The sequence below is a fragment of the Oncorhynchus tshawytscha genome, linkage group LG13, assembly GCF_018296145.1.
Source record: "Oncorhynchus tshawytscha isolate Ot180627B linkage group LG13, Otsh_v2.0, whole genome shotgun sequence".
NCBI lineage: Eukaryota > Metazoa > Chordata > Actinopteri > Salmoniformes > Salmonidae > Oncorhynchus > Oncorhynchus tshawytscha.
In genome coordinates this window covers 58,120,060-58,142,976 of record NC_056441.1, presented here as the reverse complement: position 1 = coordinate 58,142,976, position 22,917 = coordinate 58,120,060, and the positions used below count along the sequence as shown (strand labels likewise).

Here is a 22,917-nt window from a genome sequence, read left to right as displayed (position 1 = left end):
ATATAGCCTCCTATTGTTATTTTATTCATAAGCAAACCTAGCACACTGGGGACAAAGATGCTTTCTGGATGGTGTCATCTCATGAACAGGCTACAGTATAGGCTACGGTATAGGCTAGAGTACAGACTACAGTACAAGCTACAGTAGAGGCTACAGCATAGGCTACAGTACAGGCTGCAGGCTACAGGTTACTGTACAGGCTACAGGCTACAGTACAGGCTACAGGCTACTCTACAGGCTACAGTACAGGATACAGGCTACAGTACAGGATACAGGCTACTGTACAGGCTACAGGCTACTGTACAGGTTACAGGCTACAGGCTACAGTACATTGTACAGGCTACAGTACAGGCTACAGGCTACTGTACAGGCTACAGGCTACAGGCTACAGTATAGGCTACAGTACAGGCTACAGGCTACAGTACAGGGTACATGCTACAGTACAGGGTACAGGCTACAGTACAGGCTACAGTAGAGGGTACATGCTACAGTACAGGGTACAGACTACAGTAGAGGCTATAGGCTACAGTACAGACTACAGGCTACAGTACAGGGTACAGGCTACAGTACAGGGTACAGACTACAGTAGAGGCTATAGGCTACAGTACAGACTACAGGCTACAGTACAGGGTACAGTATAGGCTACAGTACAGGCTACAGGCTACAGTACAGACTAGAGTATAGGTTATAGCACATGCTACAGTACAGGGTACAGGCTACAGTACAGGCTACAGACTACAGTACACAACAGCTATATGTAGGACACCAGAAGAACAACATGTCTTTCCTCATAGGGTACAGTATGTTAGCCTCAGTGTTTTCCATCATGCAGTTCAACATAATATCCTCTGTAGCTTGTGTTTTTTGGCCTAGGCTTTGGTTTAGCAGGCTAAAGGCTTGTGGGCATGCAGGAGACCTGGATTTGAACCGCATTAGTCACACGTTCTCAAATGTGATAGAGAACTTTGGAAGGGAACATTGAGAGAACATTGGGAGAACATTCCAGAACATTCCAGTTGGAGGTCAAGCAGCTTCTTCTATTAGATTCAGTGTTCCAGAAACCAGACCAGACCAGACAGGACCGGAGATGTGAGTTATTAGAGACGTCAAGTGGAAGACAGAGGAGGGAGTGTTAAACCACTCACTACCGGCAGACCTGGGTCTTGTCTCCGATGGACAGTAACTCTTAAGGAGCAAAAGGATGCATAGATGTAAAATACGACAGGTCAGTATACCACTAATGATGCACGCAGGCACACACGCACGCAAGCAGGCACACAGGCACACACACACACAATCAGCCTGAACATTGGTGCTCTTTAGGTCATGAAGGACTGATGAAGGCCTAGACCGAAGATCTATTGACCGAACTTCAAGTCCCTTTTCATGTCTTTCATGACACAGCCAACATCATGTCCCATCTGAATCTCAGACATACATTCTCTAGTGAAAGCAATCATCATTGTAATGTACAACCGCTCCACTTTACATAGACAGAGTTAATACTAGAAGAGAAACAAGTCTTTTTGGCAAAGATTCCTGTCGACTTCCTTTAGTCTGCGATCAAAGCATGATCATTTCAGACTCCATCAGAGTCTGTCTTTGTCCGGGTGATTGACAGAGACTGACACCTGTCATATACTATGAGAACTTGGGTGAGATCAAGTAGAAAATAACATTCCAAAATAGAATCTCAAATCCTAAAGAGAACCCACCCAGAGAGATGACAAAGACCAATTACCACACTGTAAGGCTGCTGCATCAGACCCAATCTGGGTGGGGGGATATTGAATATTCATAGGGCCAGGAGTTTGTCCCGGCCACATGACTCGATTAGGAAAAACTTCAGGGGAGGTAGATCAGCTTTAATATTCCAGATAGATTGTAGGTTCCATCAATGTAATTTCTGCACATGAAAGCGTTGGCCCACCCTCACACGCTCACTTCCTCCAGAGCCCCCTGGTCTGTGGCATCAAAGGACGTGCTTTAAAATCTGATCCATGGAAATCACACAAACACCTTCAAACACAGGGGGAAACTCACACCTGTCTTGTTGTATCAATACCAGCCCTTGTGTCCTGTCTCCCTTCTTCCCTCCTCTTTTCCCCCCTCACTTTATCTCTTCCCCTCTTTCTTCATTTGTCACGCTCTAGAGTTTCATCATCACAACCCGAAAGACATCATGAGCATGATAAATCAACACCCATTATAAATAACACACATATGCTGTAAAACATTCTTATGTAAGGATCCCTTACGCCACCAATAGATCACCACAAATTAGGCCACAATCCCTCCAAATCAACCCACATGTAGATTACCAGACAACAGAGAGGATCAAGAGGTATAACTATGGGGAAGGAGAGCGAAAGGGAGCAAGGTCGTGCAAGAAAGAAAAAGAGAAAGAGAGATAGGAGAGGATGAAAGAGAGAAAGTGTCACGGCTGATTTAGCAGTGTAGCAGGGATCGGACCAAAATGCAGCGTGGTAAGTGTCCATAGTAGATTTTAATTAATAAACCAAAATAGTACAAAACAATAAACGAAACGTGAAAAACCGAAACAGTACCGTGTGGTGAAACAGACACGGAAACAATCACCCACAAAGTACCCACAGAATATGGCTGCCTAAATATAGTTCAGAGACAGGAGAGAAGAAAGAGGAGAAAGAGAGACGGGAGAGGAGAAAGAGGAGAAAGAGAGACGGGAGAGGAGAAAGAGGAGAAAGAGAGACGGGAGAGAAGAAAGAGGAGAAAGAGAGACGGGAGAGGAGAAAGAGGAGAAAAAGAGAAGGGAAAGGAGAAAGAGGAGAAAGAGAGACGGGAGAGGAGAAAGAGAGACAGGAGAGGAGAAAGAGGAGAAAGAGAGACAGGAGAGGAGAAAGAGGAGAAAGAGAGACAGGAGAGGAGAAAGAGGAGAAAGAGAGACAGGAGAGGAGAAAGAGGAGAAAGAGAGACGGAAGAGGAGAAAGAGGAGAAAGAGAGACAGGAGAGGAGAAAGAGGAGAAAGAGAGACAGGAGAGGAGAAAGAGGAGAAAGAGAGACAGGAGAGGAGAAAGAGGAGAAAGAGAGACAGGAGAGGAGAAAGAGGAGAAAGAGAGACAGGAGAGGAGAAAGAGGAGAAAGAGAGACAGGAGAGGAGAAAGAGGAGAAAGAGAGACAGGAGAGGAGAAAGAGGAGAAAGAGAGACAGGAGAGGAGAAAGAGAGACAGGAGAGGAGAAAGAGAGACAGGAGAGGAGAAAGAGAGACAGGAGAGGAGAAAGAGGAGAAAGAGAGACAGGAGAGGAGAAAGAGGAGAAAGAGAGACAGGAGAGGAGAAAGAGGAGAAAGAGAGACAGGAGAGGAGAAAGAGGAGAAAGAGAGACAGGAGAGGAGAAAGAGGAGAAAGAGGAGAAAGAGAGACGGAGAGGAGAAAGAGGAGAAAGAGAGACAGGAGAGGAGAAAGAGGAGAAAGAGAGACAGGAGAGGAGAAAGAGGAGAAAGAGAGACAGAGAGAGGAGAGGAGAAAGAGGAGAAAGAAGAGGAGAGGAGAAAGAGGAGAAAGAGAGACGGAAGAGAAGAAAGAGGAGAAAGAGAGACGGGAGAGAAGAAAGAGGAGAAAGAGAGACAGGAGAGGAGAAAGAGGAGAAAGAGAGACAGGAGAGGAGAAAGAGGAGAAAGAGAGACAGGAGAGGAGAAAGAGGAGAAAGACAGACAGGAGAGGAGAAAGAGGAGAAAGAGGAGAAAGGAGAGGAGAAAGAGGAGAAAAGAGAAGGGAAAGGAGAAAGAGGAGAAAGAGAGACGGAGAGGATGAAAGAGAAGAAAGAGAGACAGGAGAGGAGAAAGAGAGACAGGAGAGGAGAAAGAGAGACGGGAGAGAAGAAAGAGGAGAAAGAGAGACAAAGAGGAGAAAGAGAGACGGAAGAGAAGAAAGAGGAGAAAGGAGAAGGAAAAGAAAAGAGGAGAAAGAGAGACAGGAGAGGAGAAAGAGGAGAAAGAGAGAAGGGAAAGAGAGAGGAGAAAGAGAGAAAAAGAGACAGGAGAGAGAGAAAGGGAGAAAGAGAGACGGGAGAGGAGAAAGAGAAGAAAGAGAGACAGGAGAGGAGAAAGAGAGATGGAAGAGAAGAAAGAGGAGAAAGAGAGACAGGAGAGGAGAAAGAGGAGAAGAGAAGAAAGAGGAGAAAGTGAGAGAAAAGAGGAGAAAGAGAGACAGGAGAGGAGAAAGAGAGAAGGAGAGGAGAAAGAGAGACAGGAGAGGAGAAAGAGAGACAGGAGAGGAGAAAGAGGAGAAAGAGAGACAGGAGAGGAGAAAGAGAGACAGGAGAGGAGAAAGAGAGACAGGAGAGGAGAAAGAGGAGAAAGAGAGACAGGAGAGGAGAAAGAGGAGAAAGAGAGACAGGAGAGGAGAAAGAGAGACAGAGAGGAGAAAGAGACAGGAGAGGAGAAAGAGGAGAAAGAGAGACAGGAGAGGAGAAAGAGGAGAGAAAGAGAGACAGGAGAGGAGAAAGAGGAGAAAGAGAGACAGGAGAGGAGAAAGAGGAGAAAGAGAGACGGGAGAGGAGAAAGAGGAGAAAGAGAGACAGGAGAGGAGAAAGAGGAGAAAGAGAGACAGGAGAGGAGAAAGAGGAGAAAGAGAGACAGGAGAGGAGAAAGAGGAGAAAGAGAGACAGGAGAGGAGAAAGAGAGACGGAAGAGAAGAAAGAGGAGAAAGAGAGACGGCAAAAGAGAAAGAGGAGAAAGAGAGACGGGAGAGGAGAAAGAGGAGAAAGAGAGACAGGAGAGGAGAAAGAGAGACAGGAGAGGAGAAAGAGGAGAAAGAGAGACAGGAGAGGAGAAAGAGGAGAAAGAGGAGAAAGAGAGACGGCAAAAGAGAAAGAGGAGAAAAAGAGAGACAAAGGAGAAAGAGAGAAAGAGAGACGGAGAGGATGAAAGAGAAGAAAGAGAGACAGGAGAGAGAAAGAGAGACAGGAGAGGAGAAAGAGAGACGGGAGAGAAGAAAGAGGAGAAAGAGAGACGAAAGAGGAGAAAGAGAGACGGAAGAGAAGAAAGAGGAGAAAGAGAGAAGGCAAAAGAGAAAGAGGAGAAAGAGAGACGGGAGAGGAGAAAGAGGAGAAAGAGAGAAGGGAAAAGAGAAAGAGGAGAAAGAGAGAAGGGAAAAGAGAAAGAGGAGAAAGAGAGAAGGGAGGGGAGAAAGAGAGACGGGAGAGGATGAAAGAGAAGAAAGAGAGACAGGAGAGGAGAAAGAGAGACGGAAGAGAAGAAAGAGGAGAAAGAGAGACAGGAGAGGAGAAAGAGAGACGGGAGAGAAGAAATAGGAGAAAGAGAGACGAAAGAGGAGAAAGAGAGACGGAAGAGAAGAAAGAGGAGAAAGAGAGAAGGCAAAAGAGAAAGAGGAGAAAGAGAGACGGGAGAGGAGAAAGAGGAGAAAGAGAGAAGGGAAAAGAGAAAGAGGAGAAAGAGAGAAGGGAAAAGAGAAAGAGGAGAAAGAGAGAAGGGAGGGGAGAAAGAGAGACGGGAGAGGATGAAAGAGAGACGGGGAGAGGATGAAAGAGAGACGGGAGAGGAGAAAGAGGAGAAAGAGAGATGGGAGAGGATGAAAGAGGATGAAAGAGAGATGGGAGAGGATGAAAGAGAGACGGGAGAGGATGAAAGAGAGACGGGAGAGGATGAAAGAGAGATGGGAGAGGATGAAAGAGAGACGGGAGAGATGGGAGAGGATAGAAGACAGACGGGAGAGATGGGAGAGGATGAAAGTGAAACGGGAGAGATAGGAGAGGATGAAAGAGAGAAGGAGAGACGGGAGAGCATGAGAGAGAAGGAGAGAAGGGAGAGGATGAAAGAGAGAAGGAGAGACGGAAGAGGATGAAAGAGGAGAAAGAGAGAAGGAGAGACCTGAAAGAGGTAGACAGCAAGTAAGAGTACAGAGAGAGAACGAGAGAGAGTATAGAGAGAGTGTTTACTGTTCATTTGTATTATTTATTTCACTTTTGTTTATTATCTATTTCACTTGCATTGGCAATGTTAACATATATTTCCCATGCCAATAAAGCCCTTGAATTGAATTGAGAGAGAGAGAGAGAGAGAGAGAGAGTGAGAGAGAGAGAGAGAGAGAGAGGGGTAACAGTGTAAGAGAGAGACAAAGGGAAAGCAAGGAGTGAGGGAGAGAGCAGAGGAAGAGAGATATGAGAGGAGGAGTTTAGGGGTGGGCTGTCAGCAGTGCTCTATTTATACCAGGCGGAGGAGGCTGATGTGTTTCTCAGGGGATTGCATAGCGCCGTGACGTCACGGGTTTCTACCTGGCTGTTTTAGTGTTAGAATTACGGTTAGTAGCTGGGTTAGTTTTAGAGTTAGTGTTAGGAGCTAGGGTTAGGTTTAGAGTTAGGGTAAAGGTTAGGTTTTTGGGTTAAGGTTAGGGTAAGCGTATGAGTTAGGGAAAATAGGATTTTGAATGGGACTGAATTGTGTGTCGCCACAAGGTTAGCTGTACACGACTGAGTGTGTGTGTGTGTAAGAGAGAGAGAGGGGGGGGGATGGGAACAGTATCCTGTTCATTACAGTTAATCAGTATGTAGCATCCACACACAGTCAACACACATTCATGCCCAGTCATTCCCTCCCAGAGCTCCTCTGCCACATGGAGGAGAGCCAAACACAGCTGGCCTGAGTGAAGATCTATTTCATGCACCATGGTGCTTGATATATGAGGTGCCTGTTCACTCTGACCTATATACCTACACCTCCCTGCTGCCTGACAGCCAGTAAAAAGACCCCTAAAGAGCCCTGTTAAGCCTCAGCTTGATGTCATGGAAACATAGAACCGGAACATTCTGTTCCCTGTGTCAAACCAAATTTGTGCTGCAAATTATGATTGTTTCTCTTTTCTTTGCAGCCCTTACAGTAAGAAGAACGCAGCGGTTAGATATTGAGGGAGCTAGGGCAATGTGAAAGGATGAAAGATTAGTCAATAGAGATATTAGTGGGGCATATTTCCTCTCCCATGGCCATTCGCATGCCTTCACCCAAGCTACCCAAGTTTTCAAATCAAATCAAATTGTTTGTCACATGAGCCGAATACAACAGGTGAAGTAGATCTTACCCTACTTACAAGCACTTAACCAACAATGCAGTTCAAGAAATAGAGTTAATAAGATATTCACTAAATAAACTAAAGTTTAAAAAAATCTACTCAATCAAAAAGTAACACAACAAATGTACATAACAATAAGTGACTATGCATAGATAATAAACAGCGAGCAGCAGTGTAAACAAAGGGGGGTAGAAGCTGTTAAGGAGACTTTTGGCGCTCCGGTACCACTTGCCGTGCGGTAGCAGAGACAACAGTCTATGAGTTTTGAAAATATTTTGGGCTTTCCTCTGACAACGCCTAGTATATACAGTGGAAGTCAGAAGATTACATACACTTAGGTTGGAGTCATGACAGTGTATGTAAACTTCTGACCCACTGGGAATGTGATGAAAGAAATAAAAACAGGGAATTTTTACTAGGATTAAATGTCAGGAATTGTGAAAAACTGAGTTTAAATGTATTTGGCTAAGGTATATGTAAACTTCTGACTTCAACTGTATGTCCTGGATGTCAGGAAGCTTGGCCCCAGTGATGGGCCGTACGCACTACCCTTTGTAGTGCCTTACGGTCAGATGCAGGGCAGTTTCCATATCAGGAGGTGATGCAACCGGTCAGGATGCTCTCTATGGTGCAGCTGTAGAACTTTTTGAGGATCTTTTTGAAGATCTGGGGACCCCTGCCAAATCTTTTCAGTCTCCTAAGGGAGAAAGGGTGTCTCATGTACCACTGTATTTGATGGTTTTAGACATTGAAAGCTTCAAATGACATCCAATAGCTTTGCAGCTGTTTTTGTTAACAATAATCATCAACTATCAACTAAGTCATGACCATGTTGTCAGGCAACAATAAAAGGAAAGAGTAGGTTCTAGAAATGATGATAACTATGGAAATACCCCTTCTGGCTGGAAGTGACTGGTGATGTAAGATGTAAACAAAAAAAACTAGACACACTATATTTAGATTCATTAGGTGAGTTTGATGAGTTCCTTCATAATAGGAAAGTATCATGATTGCTTTGTCCATCCTGTGGAGATATGCAGGAAGGAAGGAAGAATGCTCCACACATCTAAAACTTAAGGCTTGGAGTTTTTACTTGTTCATGTCACCTGGTGAGGAATGTTGTGATATCCCTGTACTGTACAGTGGCTTGCGAAAGTAATCACCCCCTTGGTATTTTTCAAATTTTGTTGCCTTACAACCTGGAATTAAAATATATTTTTTTTGGGGGGTTGTATCATTTAATTTACACAACATGCCTTCCACTTTGAAGATGCAAAATATGTTTTACTGTGAAACAAACAAGAAATAAGAGACTTATTAAGAAAAAAAAGAAAGAAAAAAAAAGAAAACTTGAGTGTGCATAACTATTCACCCCCCCCCCAAAGTCAATACTTTGTAGATCCACCTTTCACAGCAATTACAGCTGCAGTCTCTTGGGGTATGTCTCTATAAGCTTGGCACATCTAGCCAATGGGATATATGCCCATTCATCAAGGCAAAACTGCTCCAGCTCCTTCAAGTTGGATGGGATCCACTGGTGTACAGCAATCTTTAAGTCATACCACAGATTCTCAATTGGATTGAGGTCTGGGCTTTGACTAGGCCATTCCAAGACATTTAAACGTTTCCCCTTAAACCACTCAAGTGTTGCTTTAGCAGTATGCTTAAGATCATTGTCCTGCTGGAAGGTGAACCTCCGTCCCAGTCTCAAATCTCTGGAAGACTGAAACAGGATTCCCTCAAGAATTCCCCTGTATTCAGCTCCATCCATCATTCCTTCAATTCTGACCAGTTTCCCAGTCCCTGCCGATGAAAAACATCCCCACCACCATGCTTCACTGTGGGGATGGTGTTCTCGGGGTGATGAGAGATGTTGGGTTTGCGCCAGACATAGCGTTTTCCTTGATGGCCAGAAATCTCAATTTTAAACCACAGTCTCATCTGACCAGAGTACCTTTTTCCATATGTTTGGGAAGTCTCCCACATGCCTTTTGGCCAACACCAAACGTGTTTGCTTATTTTTTTTCTTTAAGCAATGGCTTTTTTCTGGCCACTCTTACGTAAAGCCCAGCTCTGTGGAGTGTACGGCTTAATGTGGTCCTATGGAAAGATACTCCAATCTCCGCTGTGGAGCTTTGCAGCTCCTTCAGGGTTATCTTGGGTCTCTTTGTTGCCTCTCTGATTAATGCCCTCCTTGCCTGGTCCATGAGTTTTGGTGGGCGGACCTCTCTTGGCAGGTTTGTTGTGATGCCATATTCTTTCCATTTTTAATAATGTATTTAATGGTGCTACGTGGGATGTTCAAAGTTTCGGATATTTTTTTATAACCCAACCCTGATCTGTACTTCTCCACAACTTTGTCCCTGACCTGTTTGGAGAGCTCCTTGGTCTTCATGGTGCCGCTTGCTTGGTGGTGCCCCTTGCTTAGTGGTGTTGCAGACTCTGGGGCATTTCAGAACAGGTGTATATATACTGTGATCATGTGACAGATCATGTGACACTTAGATTGAACACAAGTGGACTTTATTTAACTAATAATGTGACTTCTGAAGGTAATTGGTTGCACCAGATCTCATTTAGGGGCTTCATAGCAAAGGGGGGGAATACATATGCACACACTACTTTTCAGTTTTTTTATTATTTTTTTTATTTTTAATTTCACTTCACCAACTTGGACTATTTTGTGTATGTCCATTACATGAAATCCAAATCCATTTAAATGACAGTTTGTAATGCAACAAAATATGAAATGGGGATGAATAATTTTGCAAGGCACTGTATGTAGAGCAATGTATAGACAGTATTATATATGGTTTATATATGTTTATACATTTTATATACGTCATTTGTGTAAAGTGATGGCTTCCTATACAGCAGGGGACGCTGGACTCAGACAGAGATCCCCTACCCTCCCCAGGGCTCCTTAGCCCCCCTCCCCAGTCAGCACAGAGACCCAGCTGCTAATGCTATCTAATCACTCTGGTTAGCGCCCTGGGCTAACAACACACCACTGGGAGGGGAACACAGACACTTCTCTTCCTATTCCTGTCAGTCTTAGGGGCCCTGCCTGTCTGTATTCTTGTCTATCTTAGGGGCTCTGTCTGTCTGTCTGTCTCTCTCTCTCTCTCTGTCTGCCTGCATTTAAAAAAAAATGTTAAAACCAAATATACTGTATGATTCAATGCCAACTACTTCTCCCAGTCCTGGTAAAAAGCTAAAACCAGGTGGGAGATCACATTGATCTGCAGGCGGCTCTGATTATATTATCTGATTATCTAAGCTTGGTTTCCAACATCCTCAAGCCATTTCTATGCTTAATTTACTTTACAATGGACTGTGGAAGTGGAGTTTGTGGCCTGTGCAAGGTTGCTGATTTAGAGACGGGATACATCTCAAATGGCACCCTAGTCCCTATATAGTGCACTACTTTTGACCAAGGACCATAGGGCTCTGGCCAAAAGCAGTGCACACTATAAAGGGAATAGACTGCCATTTGGGACATAACTGAGTGTACAAAACATTGCACCCCCCCCCCATGTTGACTCCAATGCTTCTCACAGTGTGAAGTTGGCTGGATGTCCTTTGGGTGGTGGACCATTCTTGATACACATAGGACACTGTTGAGCTTGAAAAACCCAGCAGCATTGCAGTTCTCTGGCACCTCCTACCATACCCTGTTCAAAGGCACTTAAATCTTTTGTCATGCCCATTCACCCTCTGAATGGCACACATAAACAATCCATGTCTCAACTGTCTCAGGCTTAAAAATGATTCTTTAACCTGTCTCCTCCCCTTCATCTACACTGATTGAAGTGGATTTAACAAGTGACATCAAAAAGGGATCATAGCTTTCACCTGGATTCACCTGGTCAGTCTGTCATGAAAAGAGCAGGTGTTCCTAATGTTTTGTCCAGAGTGTATATACACACAACCTAAGTAGATGTGTCACTTTGGAAGTGATCTATCCACATATCTTTAGTTGAGTTACAACCAATTAAACACATTTCCTGTAAATCAAGATATTAAGTTTGTTCCATAACATGAAGTAATGACTGCACTTACATAAGACTTTCATATTAACTGGTTACAAAATTGTAACCAAATGGTGACTATCCCAACAATGGAAACCTTCCCAGGTTCTCCCAGTATCACAGTACTTACGCGGATATCATTTAACATTCAGTGCTGGCAGGGAACATACAATCATACAAAATAAAAAAATACAGAACAAATTGCCTGGAATGACATTCACTGTCACTGGTGGCCAAAACGAACAAACAATAGGCCACCCCTCCAACTATTCTGAGAGAGATTACGTGCATCTGTCAAATTCATTATTTGATTCTAGACAAATTTTATCGAAAATATTTTAAACGAACCAAAGTGTAGTTTTAGATCATACCAATCAGAAAAATAACTTCAACTGAACAACAATGCCGTTCCACTTGTTATAAGGTATCTGTTTGCCCGCTTGCCCTTGTGGTCCTGTATGGTTCAGTTGATATGGCATGGCATGGCATTAGCAATGTCAGGATTGTGGGTTCAATTCCCCAGGCCACCCATATGTAAAATTTATGCACACACAACTGTAAGTCACTTTGGATTAAAGCGTTTGCTAAATGGCATATATATAGTGTGTGTCTGCGTGCCTGCCTTTCTGTCTGTCTGTCTCCTCAGGGGGCCTCTGTCATCGGCTGCCATCGACATTGCAGATGGAGTCATGCTATCTGAGGTAAAACAACAGGCCTCCTTTAGATTAAGCCCCCGTTTAGTGTCTCAGGGACCCAGCAAGCTGTTCAAGACTACTCCAATACACAGAACATACTGGGTATCATCCCACACCGCCTCATTAAATGCTGTTACGCTGATAAACTGTGTCTGTGGCTTAGATCAGTATGTGTGTCTGGATGCCCGTCTATGTGTCTGTGTGTGTAAACTATAACTCAGTGGAGACGGCATGCGGATTTGGCTGCTCTGTTGCTAAGAGACACCCTCCCCTGGAAGAACGAAGGGCAAAAGTACAGATGATGAAGACACACACTCGCTGGTGGTATCAGTCTTTCCACATCTCCATCCTTATCCTCCAAACATACATATACACACACACACACGCACACGCACACGCACACACACACACACACATAGGTAACCACAATATGACTGCTAATTATTAGGAGGCATGTATACTAATGACCATGGTGGATGGAGGGTGGATACTTGCTGAGTAAGAGCAGTATGTGTTTTACCCCCAGCCTTGTGACGCAAAGCCTAGGGCCATAGAGGATATAAATAGAACTTAGGACAGACAAACAGCAGAAACATAAACACACTGGCAAAAGAGCCTTTCTCAATCTAGGACAGAGCAAAAAGACAAATGTCTGTGTCCTATGACAACAGACAAAAGAGGAATCTTCTCTTCAGTCCTCCTCCATCCCTCACCCGAACTGACATTGACCTGACAACAGCACCAATAGAGGATGAGATCAGAAAGGATAGGCTGGTGTTTGAGTTCCAGATCAGCTGGAGCTTTTAGCCAACTCTCCGAACGTTTGTCATTGAATAATAGTCTGGCAACCAGATCATATTGGGATGGGTTGTGAGGTTGCCAGGTTGGATTCGGCTTATTGTAGCTCAAGAGCACAGAGCCTATTAAGGTTGGCAATGAAGGCCATGTTGGCCATAATCACCCCATCCATATGCATAGACCTCTCTCAGCCACAAGATCAAAGATCAAGATCAAAAGGGAAGGTGATGTGTGATGTGGAAATGAGCATTTGGCCGAGTGAGTGCTCTTCTCTTCAGAGAAATATGGGAAACATCACATCAAGAGGACACCACCCTGAATATGAGATTATTGATGATTGGTGATGGTTAAAAAAATGTATCCATCGTATTCACTGACAGATACTGCATTGATGATATTGTATATTTTCAGGCTCTTTGAAACCAGCATTAATAACATAACAATTCTTCTAAATCTGAATGTTTATGCTTTCCTTGATCTATGAACTTGTACTCAAGTGTGAAAAATCCTTGAAATATCTTCTTGACTCTCCTTCCACTAGTAGATATAGGCCTTTTGTGTATATTATTCAAGGTGCATATTGGACCCTGTTCCAGCTAAACTACTGAAAGAGCTGCTTCCTGTGCTTGGCCCTCCTATGTTGAACATAATAAACGGCTCTCTATCCACCGGATGTGTACCAAACTCACTAAAAGTGGCAGTAATAAAGCCTCTCTTGAAAAAGCCAAACCTTGACCCAGAAAATATAAAAAACTATATTGAATCTTCCATTCCTCTCAAAAATTTTCGTAAAAGCTGTTGCGCAGCAACTCACTGCCTTCCTGAAGACAAACAATGTACACGAAATGCTTCAGTCTGGTTTTAGACCCCATCATAACACTGACTGCACTTGTGAAGGTGGTAAATGACCTTTTAATTGCATCAGACCGAGGCTCTGCATCTGTCCTCGTGCTCTTCGACCTTAGTGCTGCTTTTGATACCATCGATCACCACATTCTTTTGGAGAGATTGGAAACCCAAATTGGTCTACACGGACAAGTTCTGGCCTGGTTTAGATCTTATCTGTCGGAAAGATATCAGTTTGTCTCTGTGAATGGTTTGTCCTCTGACAAATCAACTGTAAATTTCGGTGTTCCTCAAGGTTCCTTTTTAGGACCACTATTGTTTTCACTATATATTTTACCTCTTGGGGATGTCATTCGAAAACATAATGTTAACTTTCACTGCTATACGGATGACACACAGCTGTACATTTCAATTAAACATGGTGAAGCCCCAAAATTGCCCTCGCTAGAAGCCTGTGTTTCAGACATAAGGCTGCAAACTTTCTACTTTTAAACTTGGATAAAACAGAGATGCTTGTTCTAGGTCCCAAGAAACAAAGAAATCTTCTGTTGAATCTGAAAATTAATCTTAATGGTTGTACAGTCATCTCAAATAAAACTGTGAAGGACCTCGGTGTTACTCTGGACCCTGATTTGATCATATTACTCCAGTGGTAGCCTCCCTACACTGGCTTCATGTCAAGGCAAGGGCTGATTTCAAGGTTTTACTGCTAACCTACAAAGCATTACATGGGCTTGCTTCTACCTATCTCTCTGATTTTGTTCTGCCGTACATACCTACACGTACGCTATGGTCTCAAGACGCAGGCCTCCTAATTGTCCCTAGAATTTCTAAGCAAACAGCTGGAGGCAGGGCTTTCTCCTATAGAGCTCAATTTTGATGGAATGGTCTGCCTACCCATGTGAGAGACGTAGACTCGGTCTCAACCTTTAAGTCTTTACTGAAGACTCATCTCTTCAGTGGGTCATATGATTGAGTGTAGTCTGGCCCAGGAGTGTGAAGGTGAACAGAAAGGCTCTGTATATAAATACATTTGATTTGATTCTGTTCTGCCCATACGCTAGGCTACCAGGATGTATATAGAAAATGACTCACTAAAATATGAGCTTCTATATGCCAAACTAAACAAACCCGGTTGAGTGAAAAAAAGAGGGGATACAATACTTCAGAGTGAGATACAACTCAGATAAAGAAGGCAAGAGGGAGAAATGCAAGGAAGAAAACTTAAAGAACGAGACAACGAGAGTAGAATACCCAAGGGGTGCTGTAGTCTAGAATAGTCCATGTTGTTGTTCTATTTCTTGTAAGACAAATGGGTGAGTGACAGGGTGAGATGGTCTGCAGTGCTGCAGGGCTGCAGAATGAGATGTTTCAGTCCAGAACTGTCAGTCTGCCTTACAGACAGTAGGACTTATGCTCCCTGCTGCTAATGTTAAGGTGGGATACTATGACTATATACATCAACATTACCTAACACACTGAACCCACTGCAATTTTCATACCGCCTAAAAAGTTCCACGGACAACACAATCACAATTTCGCTGCACTCTGCCCCATCCTAGACAAGAGGAATACCATCATTATGCTCAGTGCTCTGGGTCTGAACCCTTCCCTCAACAACGAGATCCTGGACTTCCTGACGGGTAGACCCCAAGTGGTGAGGGGCCCCCCACAGATGCATGCTCAGCCCCCTAAAGTGTATGCATGCTTCCCACCCGAAACAGTTTAGAAGAGTTTGTGCATATATTATGATGACATTGTGTGACGTTTTTGTTTGTTTTGGACTTCGGTAAGGGTTTCGGGCATACACATTGTTTTCTACAGGCCAGCTGAAGTCAATAGCTGAAGTCAGCAGCCAAAGTCTACGCGCTTTCGTCAGTAATTGATCAATAGTAGAGATTATTCAATAAAGTCTTTGTTGTGATTCAATGAGAGATGATGCACATTTTTTAATTGAGAAATACTGCACCAAACACCTTAGTTAGATCTAAAATTGTGTGACTAAGTTCTCCTTGGCAAAAACGTCAAAATGAATGACAAATTTCTTGAATTATCTTAGATTCATTCTGACTACTGTGAGGAAGTGTATACTGGCTATGGCGTCTCAGAATGGACAAAGAGTACTATTGCCGCTTTTTCTGCAAGCAGACTTGTTCGGTTCGCTTAACCGACTTCGGCTAGGTGCCAGACGAACTGACACCTTTAGAGACTGTTTGCACTCTCCACACATCCAAACTTTACACACAAGCACAAGCACAAGCACAAGCACACACACACACACAACCACAAATAAACACACACACAAGCACACACAAGCACACACACGCACACATACACGCACCAGACAACATCAAATAAACACACACACACATGCACTCACACAGACACACACACAGACCAGACAACCACAAATAAACACACACACATGCACTCACACAGAAACACACACACACATACAAACCACAGTTGACCAGCAGGGGGAGAGAGTGAGCATGACCATCTCCTGTTCAACCTGCTGATTCTCTCTCAGACTAGAAGCAGTCTTATCTGCCTTATCAGCAATGGAATAAAACAACATTAATTCTAATCCAAACATTATGATCTGATGGTAAAGGCCACCATAAACTCCCTGTGCCACAGTCTCTCTATGGTATTGTAATGATCATGTAAATACTGTAATGAGTACTCAATCTGCAGTGTTCGGATAAAAAGCTGTGTGGGTATTACCATATTCCTTGTGGCCTCTATCTTTCTGCTCCCCTAACAAGCAGGGGATATGAAAGCAGCTCAGACTGAGACTAAAGGGCTGTGTGGCGTTGTGCCTTCAGCTAGCCTTAACTGGATGGCACTGAAATGCTGGAACAAAAGCTGTAGCTCTGTAGCAACCCAGAGACTCTGAGAGACACAAGCAGATCACCACCACCACTCACCACGGGCCAGTCCCTTCTCCTAGCATACCACATGTTAGTATTCTGCAGGGCCCTGGCCTGTGCAAAGCAGAGGGTACTGAGGGGGCCTCAGCGACCCCCCCCCACCCCACCCACACACACACACACACACACACACACACACACACACACACACACACACACACACACAACACACACACACACACAAGCTCCCCTGGTGGTGAGGGGGGCTGAGGAGCAGCAAGGAGACATGGGAGGCTGGGAGGGGTTGAGGGAGTGCTAAAAAAAAGTGCCATCTAGAACCTAAAAGGGTTCTTCGTCTGTCCCCATAGGAAAACCCTTTGAAGAATCCTTTTGAGTTCCATGTAGAACCCTTTTGGTTCCAGGTAGAACCCTTTTTTGTTTTCATGCAAAACCCTTTCCACAGAGGAAAGGAACCAAAAAAGGTTTCTCCTATTGGGACAGCCGAAGATCCCTTTTGGAACTATTTTTTTCTAAGAGTGTAGGGGTGTACAAACTGCTCTCAACCTCGATATTCAGAAAAATATTTAAAGCTATATCCTTTAAAGCTGTGATGCGCAGCTCCCTTAACTAGTGGTTCTGAATACATAGAGCCACCTGCCACTTGAAACAGTTCAAACAGTTTCCATTCCATTCCACCACAATGAAAACCCATTATGATAAACCACACAATCTCCAAAAAAGTGCAGAGCTCAAACGAAATCCTCACTAGGAATAATTGGAAGTGAGTGACCTCAAATAGAGGTATACTTTGTAATAGTAAACACAAAATGCTAGAGAAATGAGATTAAGTGAACCCAGCTCAACAATCCACTATTCACCATCTCATAATGCTGAAAGGCTGAACAATCCAATAAGAGCTCATTTTGGGCTTGTCTTTAAGGGGTGATACACTCTACAGACTCCCTGACACTGACACACATACTTATTGCAGAGCACATCTATCAGACTAGAATGGGTAGATGTTCAGGTAAACAAACAAGCTTGATTCACACTATATGGCAGTCCTGAACAGTACTATAATGACTTGGATATCTTCTTTTCACAGCTCCCATCTGAACCAGCTCAGGATGAGACACCCTCGGAGGTCAAATCTCACTTTCTTCTCCTCCTACTCTCCAGCACAGAAACATTTAGTCTCCTAAACTCTTGAGCTCATTTGACAAATGATTCCTTTAGGATAGGATGTTTGACTGATTCCCTCACAGTTCTTACTGTCAGTTGCCTTCTCGTTCTCTCTCTCTCTCCATCTCCCATCCGTCTTTCTCCACCTCCCCCTCTCTCTTTTTCTCTCTCTCAATCGATCTCTCTCTTTCCATCTCACATTTTCAATTCTCCATCTCCATCCTCATCCTCTCTCATTCTCTCTCTCTCTCTTTCCATATCACATTTTCAATTCTCTCTCTCTCTCTCTCTCTCTCTCTCTCTACTTCCGAGCTCCATCTGTGGTGCGAGTGTGACGCACGGAGGAAGGATGCAAACAGCCAGTGTGTCCCGCTGTCCGTCCGACAAAACAGGTCATTTACCAAATCCCTATTGACTGCTGCTCCAGTTGCCATGGAGAAAGAGGGGGTGAGTGGGATGGGGAGAGAAGAATCAGTTACTCCCCAAAGTGTTTCTCTCATAGGCTGGCAGTGGCGGACCTGTGGTGCTGAGGAGCGGAGTGGTTGCGACAGTACCAAACTACCGCTGCTGCCCTCACCATTTCTATTCCAGGAGAAGGAAACAAGGCCAGCCAAGGAGACCGTGATAAGGTCCCTGGCTGAATGTCCAATTAAGAAGGCCGCTGCTGTTCTGTCACTGCTGGTGGTGGTGCAAAGTCTATTTGGGGCTTGAGACCCCAAATGTCACCCTCGGACCTTGAAGACCTCCTCTCGGGGTAATAGTTAAGACATTGGGTTGGAAAATGGGAAACTTGGATTCCATCCCCATTGGTTCAATTTACACAGCCAGTCAGACAGCACACTCACCTCCACACACTGCCCCTTTTCTTCAGGTAGATTGACCTGTGACCAGGCTGTGATTGTGGGAGGCCTACCTGCCACCTGTGGGTTTGTAGCTGTCAACGTTCTCAGCAAAGAGTCACCTTGGAAGTTTGGTTATGAGATACAATGACACTGGCTGCTGTTTGTGGATGCACTCTCTTACAGCTGAATAAATCAGACAGGGGCCTTACAGACTGAATCCTATTGCTATCTACCTCATAACAACAAGCAGTATTCGCTACATGCAATGAATAGTTGAGTCAACTCTGAATCCCCTTGAGGTATCCTACAAAGAACTGTGTTAGGTAAGATTGAAATGCGAAACACATTCTGCTATTGAGGTCATTATGACCAGTGGTATGTGAAGCAAGGACATTGGCCTTTTCCTTAGGAAACAATCCCACCCATTCAGGTCATACAGTTAGACATGTTTCATCACATGCGTCAGTTATTCAAGCGCATCACCTCTATCACTGGTAAAGATGGTAAAGTTGTTTGAATAACTGGTAAAGTTATTTTCTTGCTGATGTAAGGAATCGTTAGAAATTGTCACAAAATTCAATGAGGGTCAAAACGCCATGGGTTCATAGAAATAGGTCATGATTAATGAATAACAGCCCTATCAATCGTAGGAGAGCACATTCATTAATAACAGCAGCATACCACCCTGCATACCACTGCTGGCTTGCTTCTGAAGCTAAACAGGGTTGGTCCTGGTCAGTTCCTGGATATGAGACCAGATGCTGCTGGAAGTGGTGTTGGAGGGCCAGTAGGAGGCACTCTTTCATCTGGTCTAAAGATATATATATATATCCCAATGCCCCAGGGCAGTGATTGGGGACACTGCCCTGTGTAGGGTGCTGTCTTTCGGATGGGATGTTAAACAGGTGTCCTGTCTCTCTGAGGTCATTAAAAATCGTATTGTATTGTATGAGTAGGGGTGTCCTGGCTAAATTCCCAATCTGGCCCTCAAACCATCACGGTCACCTAATAATCCCCAGTTTACAATTGGCTCATTCATCCCCCTCCACTCCCCTGTATCTATTCCCCAGTTCGTTGCTGCAAATGAGAACGTGTTCTCAGTCAACTTACCTGTTAAAATAATGGATAAATAAAAAATATCAGTTTTCTATAATAGAATCAATGGCCCGATTAATGACAATAGTTGTAGGTAAGTTCTACTCCGCTCATAACAGTGCTTATTCACGGTAGCCACACACAACCCTAAGACACACATGTTTGTTTTACTATCCTTGTGGGGACCAAACGATTGATTCCCATTCAAAGTCCTATTTTCCTAACCCTTAAAATAACCTTAACCCTAACCCTAAACTTAACCCCTAAATCTAAAATAGCCTTTCTCCTTGTGTGTAACAGTGAAATGTCCCCACTTGTCCAAATTGTCCTTGTTTTACTATCCTTATGATGACTTCTGGTCCTCACAAGGTTAGTAAAGCCCCCCTCCAAAATAAATAAATAATAACACACACACACACACACACACACACACACACACACACACACACACACACACACACACACACACACACACACACACACACACACACACACATATATACAAATACACTGAAGATTGCATTTCAATGTATTTCATTGACACCGTCAGTTCTCAGGCTGATGAACCACTTGCCTCCAGCTATGAACAACTCAATATTAGCTGGTAGTATGACATGATGCTTCTGCTCAGCCTGTGAGGCTTGGTTGGTGTGAACCGCCATAAACATCTGTGCCTCACAGTACTGCTGTACTGATCCATCTCTTTTTCCTATCATACGCACTCCCGTCTCCTACTTCGCCACTCCTCTCTACTCCTGTTGCCACAGCAACACAGCACTCCTCTTCATGTCTCGCTCACATCACATGCTCCCATTAAAAACCATCTCCAAGGGAGAAGAGAGAAAGAGAGGTGCACATTGTTATACCGGTATCAACACATTCTAAATGTATTAGAACCAAGCAGGATAATATCAGACAGACAGACAGACAGACAGAGACAGACAGACAGACAGAGACAGACAGACAGACAGACAGACAGACAGACAGACAGACAGACAGACAGACAGACAGACAGACAGACAGACAGACAGACAGACAGAGGCAGGTGGGTCGGGCTCACCTCACAGTTGCGTCCGGTGGAGCCGGAGGTGCAGGTGCAGCTGTAAGCCCAGGTGTTGGGCAGAGTGTCCTCTGTCTCCGGGTCGGAGGGCTGGGCCGAGCAGGCGCCTCCGTTGAGACAGGGCCGTCCCTCGCAGGGGTCAGGCAGGGGAGTGGCCTGGGTGGGGTCAGCTTCAACCGGGGCAGCAGCCTCCGGAGCAGGGGGCTCCAGATCAAGGGGGGAGGAGAGACCCCCAACCCCGGCACTCAGCAGAAGCAGGAGGAGGTACAGGGGGCGCTGCGTGGGCACAGGCATCCTCATCTTCTCTTATGTATGCTTATCCCTTATTTGTCTCTTGCTCTCTGTTCCTCTTAGCTCTGGCTTAGTGAGTAAGCTGCTGGTCGCTCTGCTATCTCGGTGTGTTGATGAGGGAGCTGAATGGAGAGTGTGTGAATGTAAGAAGCAGGCTGGTAGGGATGCTGTAGATTGGCTGTGTGCACTGCTACTGAGCGAGAGAGCTGACTGGCTGATGAGGAGACTGAGGAAGGGGGCTAGCTACCGCCCCAGTTCTGATTCATAGTGACGACAGGTGATGACACACTATGTCTCTCTCTCTCTCTCTCCCTCCCTCCCTATCTCACACACACACGCACACATACAAACACACAGAGCAGCGCACATATATCCAGAAGCACATAAAGTCTACACTTGTTGTATTCGGCGCATGTGGCAAATAAAGTTTGATTTGATTTTGACATGGACGCACGCACACAAACACACCTTAGTTGGAAACTCATCATTCATGACATCCTTGGAGCTGGAGGGGGGGCTATTCCACATCATATTCATAGAAAACAGATGGCCATTTCTGCTAGTTTTACCACAGAGTTTCAGCTAAATAAAGCTGGTCACAATTCACATTTGGAATGATGCAGAGTATTTGCTGCACCACATAAGAGACATTCCACAGTGGAACTGGGAACAGATCTCCATCTGCTACATTGGAATCAGAGCAATAATCCAACTGACAAGCTCTTTGAAAACCAAAACTTAAGAAGAACAAATCTTGGAACAATGACTCAATAATCCATGCATTCTGGAAATGCTATTAAGTCCAAAACTTATGGGCGGAGATAGAAACTTGGCTGTCAGAAGTATTACAACGAAAATGTACTTCTAATCCGTCTGTTTGCATATTTCAAGACATGTCATATGAGGGTGCAGTGAGATACCCGATGGTTTGGACGATTATCTTCCTGTCAATTACCTTGAAAGAAACGTATACTTAAAAACTTGAAATCAATCAATCCTCGTTAAGACAATGGAAAAATCATATGCTTCAATACCTAAATCTTGAAAGACCGTGGGCGATGGAGATGAACGCAATTGAGGACGTGGTGGAGAGTAGTGCAGGCACTGGAGATAGGGGTGAGAGTAGGTGGGTCTGGGCAGGTGTGACGCTGTTGATGTTTGTGTTCGTCTGTATGTTGTCTTTTGTACGTGTACGTTTTGTACAATCATGGCCAAAAGTTTTGAGAATGACACAAATGTAATTTTCACAAAGTCTGCTGCCTCAGTTTATATGATTTACATATACTCCAGAATGTTACGAAGAGTGATCAAATGAATTGCAATTAATTAAAAAAACATTTCCACTGCATTTCAGCACTGCCACAAAAGGACCAGCTGACATCATGTCAATGTTTCTCTTGTTAACACAGGTGTGAGTATTGACGAGGACAAGGCTGGAGATCACTCTGTCATGTTGATTGAGTTCCAATAACAGACTGGAAGCTTCAAAAGGAGGGTGGTGCTTGGAATCATTGTTCTTCCTCTGTCAACCATGGTTACCTGCAAGGAAACACGTGTCGTCATCATTGCGTTGCACAAAAAGGGCTTCACAGGCAAGGATATAGCTGCCAGGAAGATTGCGCCTAAATCAACCATTTATCGGATCATTAAGAACTTCAAGGAGAACGGTTCAATTGTTGTGAAGAAGGCTTCAGGGCGCCCAAGAAAGTCCAGCAAGCGCCAGGACCGTCTCCTAAAGTTAATTCAGCTGCGGGATAGGGGCACCACCAGTACAGAGCTTGCTCAGGAATGGCAGCAGGCAGGTGTGAGTGCATCTGCACGCACAGTGAGGTGAAGGCTTTTGGAGGATGGCCTGGTGTCAAGAACGGCAGCAAAGAAGCCACTTCTCTCCAGGAAATACATCAGGGACAGACTGCTATTCTGCAAAAGGTACAGGGATTGGACTGCTGAGGACTGGGATAAAGTAATTTTCTCTGATGAATCCCCTTTCCGATTGTTTGGAACATCCGGAAAAAAGCTTGTCCGGAGAAGACAAGGTGAGCGCTACCATCAGTCCTGTGTCATGCCAACAGTAAAGCATCCTGAGACCACTCATGTGTGGGGTTGCTTCTCAGCCAAGGGAGTGGGCTCACTCACAATT

The 22,917-nt window shown here is 44.5% G+C and overlaps 1 protein-coding gene across 1 annotated transcript in view; it reads right to left on the bottom strand.

Moving 5' to 3' along the window:
• The window catches only part of LOC112265323 (delta and Notch-like epidermal growth factor-related receptor), a 97,209-nt gene extending 76,212 nt beyond the window's left edge, over positions 1-20,997 (bottom strand). The window contains exon 1 of the mRNA XM_042296031.1: positions 20,487-20,997. Coding sequence (XP_042151965.1) covers positions 20,487-20,786 — 300 coding nt within the window. The 5' untranslated portion in view covers positions 20,787-20,997. The remainder of the gene's footprint in view (positions 1-20,486) is intronic.
• Between the last annotated feature and the right edge of the window lie 1,920 nt (positions 20,998-22,917).